Source organism: Berghia stephanieae, chromosome 11 (genome assembly GCF_034508935.2).
Source record: "Berghia stephanieae isolate SIO BIC M18660-M18661 chromosome 11, UCSD_Bste_1.3, whole genome shotgun sequence".
Taxonomy (NCBI): domain Eukaryota; kingdom Metazoa; phylum Mollusca; class Gastropoda; order Nudibranchia; family Aeolidiidae; genus Berghia; species Berghia stephanieae.
In genome coordinates, this window is record NC_088370.1 from 40,717,017 (window position 1) to 40,729,516 (window position 12,500).

At 38.8% G+C, this 12,500-nt stretch overlaps 2 protein-coding genes across 2 annotated transcripts in view; one reads left to right on the forward strand and one right to left on the reverse strand.

Moving 5' to 3' along the window:
- The window catches only part of LOC144957036 (uncharacterized), a 326,762-nt gene that overhangs the window by 131,354 nt on the left and 182,908 nt on the right, over nucleotides 1-12,500 (reverse strand). The gene's annotated exons all lie outside the window — the stretch shown is intronic.
- The window catches only part of LOC144956427 (uncharacterized), a 125,718-nt gene that overhangs the window by 50,359 nt on the left and 62,859 nt on the right, over nucleotides 1-12,500 (forward strand). The window contains 1 exon segment of the mRNA XM_078886928.1: nucleotides 1,481-2,657. Within this exon segment, the coding sequence (XP_078743054.1) occupies nucleotides 1,481-2,657 (1,177 nt within the window).

Consider the following 12,500-nt stretch of genomic DNA (forward strand, 5'->3'; position numbering starts at 1 on the left):
ATATATTATGGAATGTATGAATGGAAGGATAGATGGATTTGTGGATGGAGTGAGAGAGAGAGAGAGAGAGAGAAGAGAGAGAGAGAGAGAGAGAGAGAGAGAGAGAGAGAGAGAGAGCTGGATGTATGGATTTATGGTTGGATGGATGAATGGAAGTGATGATGGATGTATTTAAGGAGTTATGGATGTGTGAATGGATAGATGGATGGATGGAGGAAGGATGGATGGATTTATGGATAGATGGTTGGTGGGTTAATGAATGGATTGATTGATGGATGATTGGAAGGAAGGAAGGATGGATGGATGGTTGATGGGTTAATGAATGGATGGATGAATGGATGGATGTATGATTGGAAGGAAGGAAGTAGATGGATGTGTGGATGGAGGAAGGATGGATGGATGGTTGGTGGGTTAATGAATGAATGAATGAATGGATGTATTATTGGAAGGAAGGAATGTGGATGGATGGCAAAGTGTAAGGACTCTTCTTCATTTTTTGAATTGATTTATCTTGTAGAAAAAATAATATCCTCTTTCAAATTATCATAAATCTTACACAGTCGTTCAGTACTTCTCCAATTTCAAGTGGAGCTCTCTCTCTCTCTTTCTCTCTCTCTCTCTCTCTCTCTCTCTCTCTCTCTCTCTCTCTCTTTAAAGCTCCTCTTATGATCTCAGTCCATTTCTATCTTCTCATCTAACTCTCTCCCATTCTATCTATCTATGGTTGAGGAATGAGGAGGGGGGGGTCCTCTCTCTCTCTCTATCTATCTATCTCTCTCTCCCTCTCTCTCTCTCTCTCTCTCTCTCTCTCTCTCTCTCTCTCTTTAAAGCTCCCTCTTATGATCTCAGTCCCACTTCTATCTTCTCATCTAATCTCTCTCCCATTCTATCTATCTATGGTTGAGGGGAATGAGGAGGGGGGGGGGGGGGGTCTCTCTCTCTCTCTCTCTATCTATCTATCTATCTCTCTCTCTCTCTCTCTCTTCACTCTCTCCTCTTTAAGCTCCTCTTATGATCTCAGTCCATCTATCCTTCATCTATCTCTCTCCATTCTATCTATCTATGGTGAGGAATGAGGGGGGGGGGGGGGGGTCCTCTCTCTCTCTATCTATCTATCTATCTATCTCTCTTTCTCCCTCTCTCTTTCTCTCTCTTTTTTTATATAGCGCAATATCCACTAAATGTGCTCAAAGCGCTTCACAAGGGGTCCATGGTCAACAGCAACATTTAACATGTAGGACGGGACATGACGCCTGTTAGGCGATATTGCAATTTTTCGGACAAAGACAACGCTGTTAACGTCTCTCTCTCTCTCTCTCTCTCTCTCTCTCTCTCTCTCTCTCTCTCTCTCTATCTATCTATCTATCTCTCTCTCTCTCTCTCTCTCTTTCAGTTTTAAAAAAAAAAAAATTAATCCAATATTTTGTTATTATTTCACTTTAACCATTTTTATTATTAATTCCTTCTTTTCTCGATCCAGGTAAAGACAGACAGGCCAAGAAGCGTCACAGACAATGAATTCAACGTTGCCATAGTTACTACAGATTTCGAGAAGTCCGAGAGTAGTGACGTCATTGGAAAACAGAACATGTCCCGTGTTCGCGATGAGTGTGAAGATGTAAAGAAGTTTGATAACGACAGCGCCGTAGTTAAACGTGATATTGACGTCATTGTTAATGATGACGTCACAGTGAATGGAATTCACAAGAAAGGGCCCGATAAAATGGTCGATAAGGACGGAGAAGATCATATTGATGAAAAAAATGTAAATTATCACGAGAAAGAAGAGAAGAATAAGTGTTATTTGCGGTCAACCGCTGCTGCGGGTGGTGATGGTGGTGATAGTGGTAGCGGTGATTGTAAATGCAGCAGGGATAGTAATGATGGTGGCTTTGGCTGCAGTGGTCGCGGTGATAAACATATTCAAGAAGGAAAGGAAGAAAAGAAGTGTGCCGTTGACAATAATATTCAAAATAATGCCAGCGATGCAACCCGTACTGGTCACTCAATGGATGTATGTCCAGTCGATGACCAATCGGAACAAAATTTATCAAAGTCCTCAACCCTCACAACAACAACATCAACAACGTCCTCCGCATCAGCATCGTCGTTGATATTATCCCCAGCTTCATCATCACTATCATCATCGTCGTCATCATCATCATCATCAACATCCTTGCCACAGGGGCCATCAGTCCCCATGGTAGCAGCGTTTTCACCATCATCGCTGTCTTCATCATCATTATCATCATCTATATCACCATCAGCGGCTGTTTCACCGGGTGCTCCCACAACTCATGCCTCGTCATCGCCCAATAACCCGTACAAAACCTCATCATCAACATCACCACCACCACCACCGCCGTCATCATCGTCGTTATCATCATCATCAACATCACTTCCCCCAACTTCATTCGAATCCTCATCAGCGAAATCCTCCTCCACATTCCTCAAGAATTCCTCCAATTCCTCTATAGAATCTTCTGTGTTGTCCTCCACAAAAAGTCGTCCATCGACAGGAACAAATAACGGCACCCCCACGAAACCTATCAATCCCCCTGTGTCCAATGAGACAACCCCATGTTCTACTAATATCATCAAGAACTCAGGAACAGCCGACTTTACAAGGAAGGGAGGGACAACATCTCAGACAACTTGTAAGTAGATTAAAAACAAAAAAAAAACAAGCAAAAAAAAAAAAATACGTCTGTTCGTCCCCTTTCTCCTCTTCCTCTTCGTTCTGTTCTTTTCCTCCCTTTCATCTAACCCTCCTCCATTTTTTCCCCATCACATTCTCTTTCTTCCGCCTCTGACTCAACTTCCCTCTACATCCTCTCTCCTCCTCCTCATCCTCTTCTTCTTCTTCTTCTTCTTCTTCTTCTTCTTCTTCTTCTTCTTCTTCTTCTTCTTTTCTTCTTTTCTTCTTCTTCTTCTTCCTCCTTCCTCTCTCTCTCTTTTTCTCCCTCTTTAATTCCTTCCTCTTTAACTTCTTCCTCCTGTTATCAATCTTCTGTTTGTTTCTTCTGGTAAAAACACTACAATTCTATACAATTTTGCCCATTGTCTCAAAAATTGCATATATGTTATAACATTAGTGGCTTTATAAAACCTACAACAGAGTTCGAGTGACTATAACTTCGTTCCTCAAGCTGACTGGGATAAATACTAGTTTGTAACTTATTGTGCGTTACTAAAGTACTCACAAACGCCGCCGGATATAATACTAAACACCAAAACTACGTGTAACCTGAACGTTACATAGTTGATTGATTCATTTATGAACTATCACTTAACGACGTTCTAAAAAAAGTACAAGGCTGTGTGACGTTATTTCAGTCCTTCTATAAGTTTGTGGTTTTTTTTTGTTTTTTTTTTTTTTTTTTTTGTTTTGTTTTGTTTGTTTGTTTTTTTTTTTTGGTGGGGGGGGGGGGGGGGTGTTTTTTTGTTTTATTTTTGAAGGAGGGGGGGGGGGGGTTGTTTGTTTCTTTTTTTGTTTCTTTTTTTTGTTTTCCTTTTTTTTTTGTTTCTTTTTTTTTTGTTTCTTTTTTTTTTGTTTTTCTTTTCTATTTTTTTTTGTTATAAACGTTTTGTTTGTTTTGTTTTTTTGTTTTTTGTTTTTTTTTTTGGGGGGGGGGGGGTTGTTGAGTTTTATTTTTTGGTCTGTTTGAGGGAATTTAGTGAGAACTAATCATCCAACTGGCGGCCTAAAAGCGTGAGCGTTCTATAAATGTTTTTTTTTTTTTAAGTGAACGCCCTCTGAATATCTTCTGCATAAATATTAAATTCTCCCTTCTTCTGGCCAGTGTGTTGTTATGGATAATATGCGCTTGGGTAAGAAGTTCACAACATTGCCATCCGGAAGTATATCAGACCAACAGACAAAACTATGTTGTTTTTTTCAATGTTTTTTAAAGGGTTTTACGACGCTTGCAACACATTTAAGTTATATCAGCTCCAGTAAAAAGGAAGAAAATGGGATGGTAAAAAGTTCTAGAATTACAATTAAAGCACCCAAGAAAAAGTAAGACAAGGGAGAATTGGGAACAAATAGGGATCAGATGTAGATTCCAAGAACACACCATCAATGTACTTCGTTTGAGATCACCAATAAGTCTCATCCGGACACAAGCACAAAATCCAACAAAGAGGAACACACTCAAATGCTAAAATTATACATTGAAAATAACATAAAATAATACATAACAGAGAGATGATTTACAAGGGGAAAAAATATCATATCCCAAAACAATAACTATGCATTTAACTGTTTCCCTCCCAGCTAGGACTCCGGCCAGGGCCAGGAAGAAAAAAAAAGTAATCTCATTCCAAGACAAAGACAGAAAGCATGTTGGAAAACAGGTATAAGGGGATAGAAGACACAGTATGTACCCCCCCCCCCCCCTGCCCACTATGGGAGGTCAGGAACCCCACCCAGAGACAAAAATATGTGTAACCATGAACGTTTATACTCTGGTTAATACAGTTTAGTGAGAAGTACTCATAAACGCGGATGGCAAAAAGCAATAACAAAGACCTGAGAGACGTCAACTTCGTTCTATCTATACAGTTTAGTGAGCATTACTCATAAACGCGGATGGCAAAAAACAATAACAAAGACCTGAGTGCCGTCATCTTCCAACTATCTATATACTTTCTTGTCGGACCAAGCTGCCATGTCCGATAATAATACGTACCAATACAGAAGGCATCGGTGGCTTATCGAGGAAAGTCCCGTCTTAATCCGAGGCGTGGTTGCTTCAATCAGCCATTACCTCATTTGCATATTCAAATCCAGTCCTATTTGCATACAGACAAACAGACCGATCTACTTTAATCCGATGCGGATTATTTCGGTTAAAGACGTTTACGGACCAGGAAAAACAAACCATCTCCCTGTCTCTCACCCTCTCTCTCTCTCTCTTTCTCTCTCTCTCTCTCTCTCTCTCTCTCACTCCCTCTCTCTCCCCATCTATCTATCTTTCTCTCTCTGTGTCTCTCTCTGTCTCTCTCTCTCTCTCTTTCTTTCTTTCTTTCTTTTCCTATCTCACTCTCTTTCTCTCTCTCTCTCTCTGTCTATCTCTCTCTCTATCTATCTCTCTCTCTCTCTCTCTCTCTCTAACTATCTAATCTATCTATTTATCTCTATCTTTCTTCTTTCTATCTTTCTCTCTTTCTTTTCCTCTTTCACTCTCTCTCTCTCTCTCTCTCTCTCTCTCTCTCTCTCTCTCTCTCTCTCTCTCAGATAATAATGATGATGACAACGACGACGACGATGATGATAATGCTGATGATGATAGTATCCGAAGCATTTGTTTCTCTATGCCTTGACCTAATAACTAATAACTAATCGTCAGATTTACAATCACCCCCCCCCCCCCCCCCCCCCCCCCCCGCCCCCAACCACTGTCATCCCTTCTCAATCACCGAACACCAATTCTACAATTCATACGAAAAAAATATTTAATCTCTCTCCCACCACCGCCCCTCTTCTTCTTCTTCCATTTCCTCCCCCCCCCCCCCCTTCCCCCTCCCTCCCATACCTCATCCACCAAAGAGGAAAATTAGAGACTTGTTACAGTAGTAGCAGTAGGTACAAGACACAAGAACACGTTGTCGAAATGTTGGATATACGGGAAATTCTGGGATTCCAATAGTTTATTTATATAATTGAACTTTATATTGTGCAATATCCACTAAATGTGCTCAAAGCTCTTTACAAGGGGTCCCTGGCCAACAGTAACATTTAACATCTAGGACGGGACATGACGCCTGTTAGGCGATGTTATAATTTTTTCGGACAAAGACAACGCTGTTAACGGCCAGGTACTCATTTTACACCTGAGTACGGTGAGAGAATGTGAGTAAAGAGCCTTTTTCAAGGACTCACCTATACGCCGAGCGCAAGGCTCGAACCCAGGACCTTCCGATCCGAAAGCGAGTGTCATACCACTAGACCAAATAGCCGTCAAAAAACAAAAATAATAACAAACACCAGAGCATTCATATAGCGCAATATCCACTTAACGTGTTCAAAGCGCTTTACAAGGGGCCCCTCGCCAACAGCACAGCAACACTTAACACGATGACGCCTGTCAGGCGCCTGTCCCGACAGATACAACGCTGTTAACGACCAGGTATTAATAATAATACACCTGAGTTGGGTGAGAGAATAATATGAGTAAAGATCCTTTTCCAAGCTTAGAGCGGATCTCGAACCCTGGACCTTCCGATCCGAAGACGAGAGGTGTACTACTAAACTCCAGACGAATCATAAGACAGGGGGATGGTTTTGAACCTGTGTTGACATTTATTTATTTATTTATTTATTTATTTATTTATTTATTTATTTATTTATTTATTTATTTATATATTTATTTATTTCTGTACTTTTTTATTTATTTATTTTTATTATTTTTTTACTTATTTATTTATTTATTTATTATTTATTTATATATGTATTTTTTTTTCTTTGTTTGTTTATCGAGCTAAGATGGGATGGGTGGATGGATGGATGGGTGGAAGGAAGGAGGGAGAGAAAAAGTGTGGGGGGGGGGAGAGATAGAGGCAGAGTAAGTAGAGAGAGAGAGAGTGGGGGAGGGAGAGAGAAGGAAAGAAGAGAGAGAGGAGAGAGGAAAGAGAGAAGGAGGAGAAGGAGAGGAAGGAAGAGAGAGAGGGAGAGGAGAGGAAGGAAAGAGAAGAGAGAGAGAGAGAGAAGAAGAGAAAGGAGAGAGAAGGAGAAGAAGAGAGAGAGAGAGAGAGGAGAGAGAAGAAGGGAGAGTAGAAGAGAAAGAGAAGAGAGAGAAGGAAGAGAGATGAGGAAGAAAGAAAGAAAGATGAGAATGAACGAATGAGATAAAGGAGAAAGGAAGTAGATGAAGATAGATAAAATGATAAGAAGGTAAGAATTAGATATAGAGATAGAAGAGAGATAGAGAGAGAGATAGATAGATGATGAAGTAGTGATAGATAGATAGATAGAAGATTGATGATGATAGATGATAGTGATAAATGATAGATATATGATAGTAGAAGATGATGATAGATGATAATGATAGATGATAGAGAGTAGATAAGAAGATAGATGATGAGATAGATAGAGAAGATAGATGAGATAGATGATGAAGAAGATAGATGATAGATAGAGATAATAGATAGTGATAGATAGAAGATAGATAGATGATAGATAGATAGGATAGTAATAAAATAGAGATAGATAGATAGATAATAGATAATAGATAGATAGATAGATAGATAATGAAATAAATAGATAGTAGATGATGATAGAGATAGATAGATAAAATAATAATAGATGATAGATGAATAGATAGATAATAGATAGATAGATAGATAGATAATGTAGTGATAGAATAGAAGATAGAGATAAAATAGATATAGTAAGATAGAATAGTGCAAGATAGATTAGTAGATAGATAGATAGATAGATAGATAATAGATAGATAGATAGATAATTAGATAGATAGATAGATAGATAGATAGATAGATAGATGATGTATAGATAGATAGATAGATAGATAGATAGATAGATAGATAGTTAGATAGATGAGATAGATAAGATAGATAGATAGATAGATAGATAGATAGATAGATAGATAGAGATAGATAGATAGATAGATAGATAGATAGATAGATAGATAGATAGATAGATAGATAGATAGATGATAGATAGATAGATAGATAGATAGATAGTGATAGATAGATAGATAGATAGATAGATAGATAGATAGATAGATAGATAGATAGATAGATAGATAGATAGATAGATAGATAGATAGATAGATAGATAGATAGATAGATAGATAGATTAGATAGATAGATAGATAGATAGATAGATAGATAGATAGATAGATAGATAGATAGATAGATAGATAGATGTAGATGATAGATAGATAGATGGATGGATAGATGGATAGATAGATGGATGGATGGATGGATGGATGGATGGATGGATGGATAGAGAGATTTTCTCCTATCTGTCGGTATCTTCAGGACACCTCACAGTATCTAAATGTAACATTTTTATTATTCTTTTGTTTGAACTTATCTTCATCTAAATTTTGGAAAGATAAAAAAAATCGAATATAAAGAACAAAACTAAGTGAATAATTAAACAAATAAATAAGTGATTGAATGAATGAATAAATAAATAAACAAATAAATAAATGAATGAAGGAATGAATAAATAGATATATAAATAAAATAAAACATAACGTACGTGGAATTAAAAAAAAAGCAGAAAAAAATAAATTTTAAAAAAGAAACGGCACAGAACATAGATTTCGTGAGAAAAAAAAAAAATTGTCGCATTTTTCACTAGAGTGTCAAATTTAATCGCTTACCGTCGTAAGACAGCTAATATCGTTGGTTCAATGCTGTTATCAAATCTGCAACAACAACAAAAAAGGCATCGAATGTTAGTTTTCGCACAATAGGGAAAGATTATAACGGCCTCAAATTGATGTCCCCATTAGACGGATCTCGTTACCGCGGCCTGTCCCAATCTAAGCGGGGCGTTAAGCGAAACGGGGCCCTTAAAATAGAGGGATTTACTGTTAGACGGAGGGGCTTAGCCCTGGGGATAAGCAAACATGGGCCTTCCTAATCCCCCCTACGTATTAATCCTGGCCAGCCAGGCCATTGGTGGTTGGAGAGGAGGGGAGAGGGGAGTTAACTGCTAGCTGTGTACTGTTCTAAAGGATTGGGGGGGGGGGGGGGGGGGTATATATTATGATGTTGGTTGGTGGTGGTTGAGTGAGGAGGAGTGAGGAGGAGGAGGAGGAGGAGGGAGAGGAAGGAAGGAGGTGGACGGGGGCGGGGGGGGGGGGGGTTGTTGTTTTTGTTTGTTTTGTGTGTGTGTGTGTGTGTGTGTGTGTGTGTGTTGTTGTTGTTGTTGTTGCTGGTTGAAGACAATGTTGTAATACTTGTTGCAGTTGTTCTTATCGTTGTTTTTGTTGTTGTTGTTGATGTTTTTGTTTTTCGTTCTGTCCTTTTTTTTTTTTTTACTTCGTGTGTTTCCTGTTTTGTATTTATCTATTTTTGTTTTTGTTTTTGTCCCGTCCTACATGTTAAATGTTGCTGTTGACCTTGTAAAGCGCTTTGAGCTCATTTAGTGGATATTGCGCAATATCAATTTATTTATTTATTTTTGTTTTTTTTTTGCTTATTGTTATTTTATATTATATTTTTCAACCCAACTATTGTCGTCATCGTGAGATTAAGTCTTCCTACAAGTTCGTTTTTCGGAAATGTTTCTAGTACCAAATTTCAATTATTCCATTTTTTAAAATTTATTTGTTTATTTTTTCATAAAGGAATTGGATATGTAGGCCATGTTTATCAATACAGATATCTGGACCACGGTTTATCGACATTTCATCACCGTATTGTTATTATTTCTGAATCTTGATGATACTGCTATAAAGTCTATCTGGTTCCTTGCTCTGTCCCCTGGTGATTGCCATGTCCAGGTTCTTCTTGGGTGTTGTTGAAACCAGGTGTTTGAAATCATTAATTTATTTGTTCTACACCAATCTGCCCAGATTTTTCCTCGTTCATTTCTGTCTCCGAGTCCATGTGGTCCGATTATGTCACCATCTCTGCCTCTGCCAATCTTAGCATTTAGGTCCCCCATTACCATAAGGACTTCTTGTGATTTACACATTCGTTTTGCTTTGTCTAGTGAATGGTAAAACTCTGTCATATCTGCATCTGTCGCCTCTTCTGTTGGTGCATAAACTTGAATAATATTGGTGTCAACTGCAGGTCCTCTTAGCTTAACCAGCAAAACTCTGTCTGAGATTGCTACGTGCCCTTTGTAAAATTTGGTTGATTTTTGGTCTAAGATCATCCCTACTCCTTTTTGGAAAGGGGTTCCACCACTCCATATGATCTTATATGTCATGTTGTTTTCTTGTTTTGACATGGTTCCCTGCTCTTTCCATCTCATCTCTGCCAGGCCAAGAATATTTATTTGGAGCCGTTTCATTTCTTTCAGAATGTTGTTTAGTTTTCCTTTTTGGGCACAGGTCCTGACATTCCATGTCCCAATTTTGGTTTTGTCACATTTGTTAAATTTATTTCGCCTAGTAACTGGCTGACGGTTCGGTGTGACCTGACGAACATCACGCTCCCAACCGAGCGAGGCGCAGTCTTCCGTGAAAACATGCTCCCCTTTACGCTGTCACCGTTTAACTTTTTGGACTTATTCATGCAGTTAACTCGGCAAAGTTACAAGAATGGTTTGCCATTGCCTATTCTTGTCGCCCTCTGCAGTTGGCCAGCTTGACCTGTTACCGTTCGACACCACGAGGAGGTTGCAGTAGGGCTTGATGATGATCTATCTTTGCAGACTTGGCATCATCCATCAAGATTCAGAAATGGCATATTAAATTGCAAAACCTACCCAGGCGCCGATGTAGACAGTGACCATGTCCCAGTTGTTTGTACAGTAAGGATAAAGTTTAAAGCTATTCAGAGAACAGCTGGTAGAATAAAGAGGGATTACAGGTTATGCAAAGACAATGGCATACAAACAAAAATGAGAGAAGAATTTGAAAATGCACTCATGATATAAAGCCAAAGTGAACCTGATAACGAAAAATGTGAAAAACAATTTGATATATTCCAAAAGTGTGTCAAAGCAACTGCAGAAAAGCATTTACCAATAGCTCAAATAAACAGCAAAAAGGAATGGATGACAAATGAAATTCTAAACCTATTTGAAGAAAGACGAAAATGCAACAGAGGGTCTGCAGAATACCAAACATTGAACAACCACATTAAATCCAAATGCATCGAGGCACACGAGAACTATCTAGACTGGAAATGCTGCGAAATCGAAAGAGAATACAAACCCAACCCCCAACAAGCTCACCAAAGAATAAAAGAACTATCAGGGAAAAGGAAAAGCAAAACAGCAGGAAGTTGTATCCAAAACAAACAAGGGGAACTGCTATTTGAAGAACAACATATAGAAAGCCGATGGGTAGAATACATAGGCGAACTGTACAATGATCCAAATAGAAATGAACCACCACTGAAATTCAAAGAACCATTAAGCGGACCAAACATCACCAAAAGTGAAATTGAACATGCCATGGAACGAATGAGGGATGGTAAAGCAACAGGCCCTGATGAAATATCTGTAGAGGTATTAAAAAGCCTAGGAGATCTAGCAATTGATGAACTTCACATATTATTCAACAATATATACAATACTGGGAAAATTCCAGAAGATCTCTTAACTCTATTTTCATAGCAATACCAAAGAAAGCAGGTGCAGTCAGATGCGAAAATTTTAGAACTATAAGTTTAATAAGCCACATCAACAAAATACTGTTGCGTATAATTATCAACAGGCTAAGGAATAAGATTAACCCGAAATCGCAGAAGAACAATATGGATTCCAACCTGACAGAGGGACAAGGAACGCAATATACCTCCTCCGTGTTTTAAGTGAAAGAGCTATACAGGTTCAGACCCCACTATACCTCTGTTTTGTCGACTACAAAAAAGCTTTTGATAGAGTACGCCACGAAGAAATACTAAACCAACTGCACTCCATTGGCGCTGATGAGAAAGACCTCAGACTCATGCAAACATTATACTACACCCAGCAGGCATCTATCAAAATCGGAAACTCTACAGGAAATTCCATTCCTATTAAGAAAGGAGTCCGTCAAGGGTGTGTTGCCTCACCAGATCTGTTTAATCTATACCAAGAAACAATCATGAGGGGCATGAATAATATGGAGGGAATAAAAGTGGGAGGTCACAACATAAATAATATAAGATACGCAGACGATACGGTACTCATTGCAACATCAGAAATCCAACTTCAAAAGATTGTTGACAAAGTGGTAGTAGATAGTGAAGCCAAGGGAATGGAAGTGAATATCACCAAAACGGAATGCATGGTAATACAGAAAAACCCCGAAAACAACAACACCTGCAATACAACGATTCACGGCGAGCAACTTACCAACGTAGAAAGTTTTAAATACCTAGGTTCAATAGTGACAACAGATGGAAGATGTAACCGAGACATACGAGCAAGAATAGCTCAAGCCAAACAGGCCTTCATGGACCTGGGAAACATTTTGAAAAACAAACAGATGTCGTTCGGGATTAGATTCCGAGTCTTGAAGTGCTACGTGTGGCCAATCTTGTTATACGGATGCGAAAGCTGGACTACAAATGCAGAAACACAAAAGAACATTGAAGCTTTTGAAATGTGGTGCTTGAGAAGGATGCAGAGAATATCGTATACTGCACACAAAACGAACGAAGAAGTGCTAAAACAAACATACCAACAAAGGAAACTAATGCCCTTAATAGTGGATCGACAACTATCCTTTTTCGGACACATAGTAAGGAAAGATAAGAATGAATACCTGGCAAGTTGTGGAAAAATACCTGGTAAACGCGCCCGGGGGAGACAAAGAAAAACACTCATAGACCAACTGAAGGGCTTCACCAGCCTA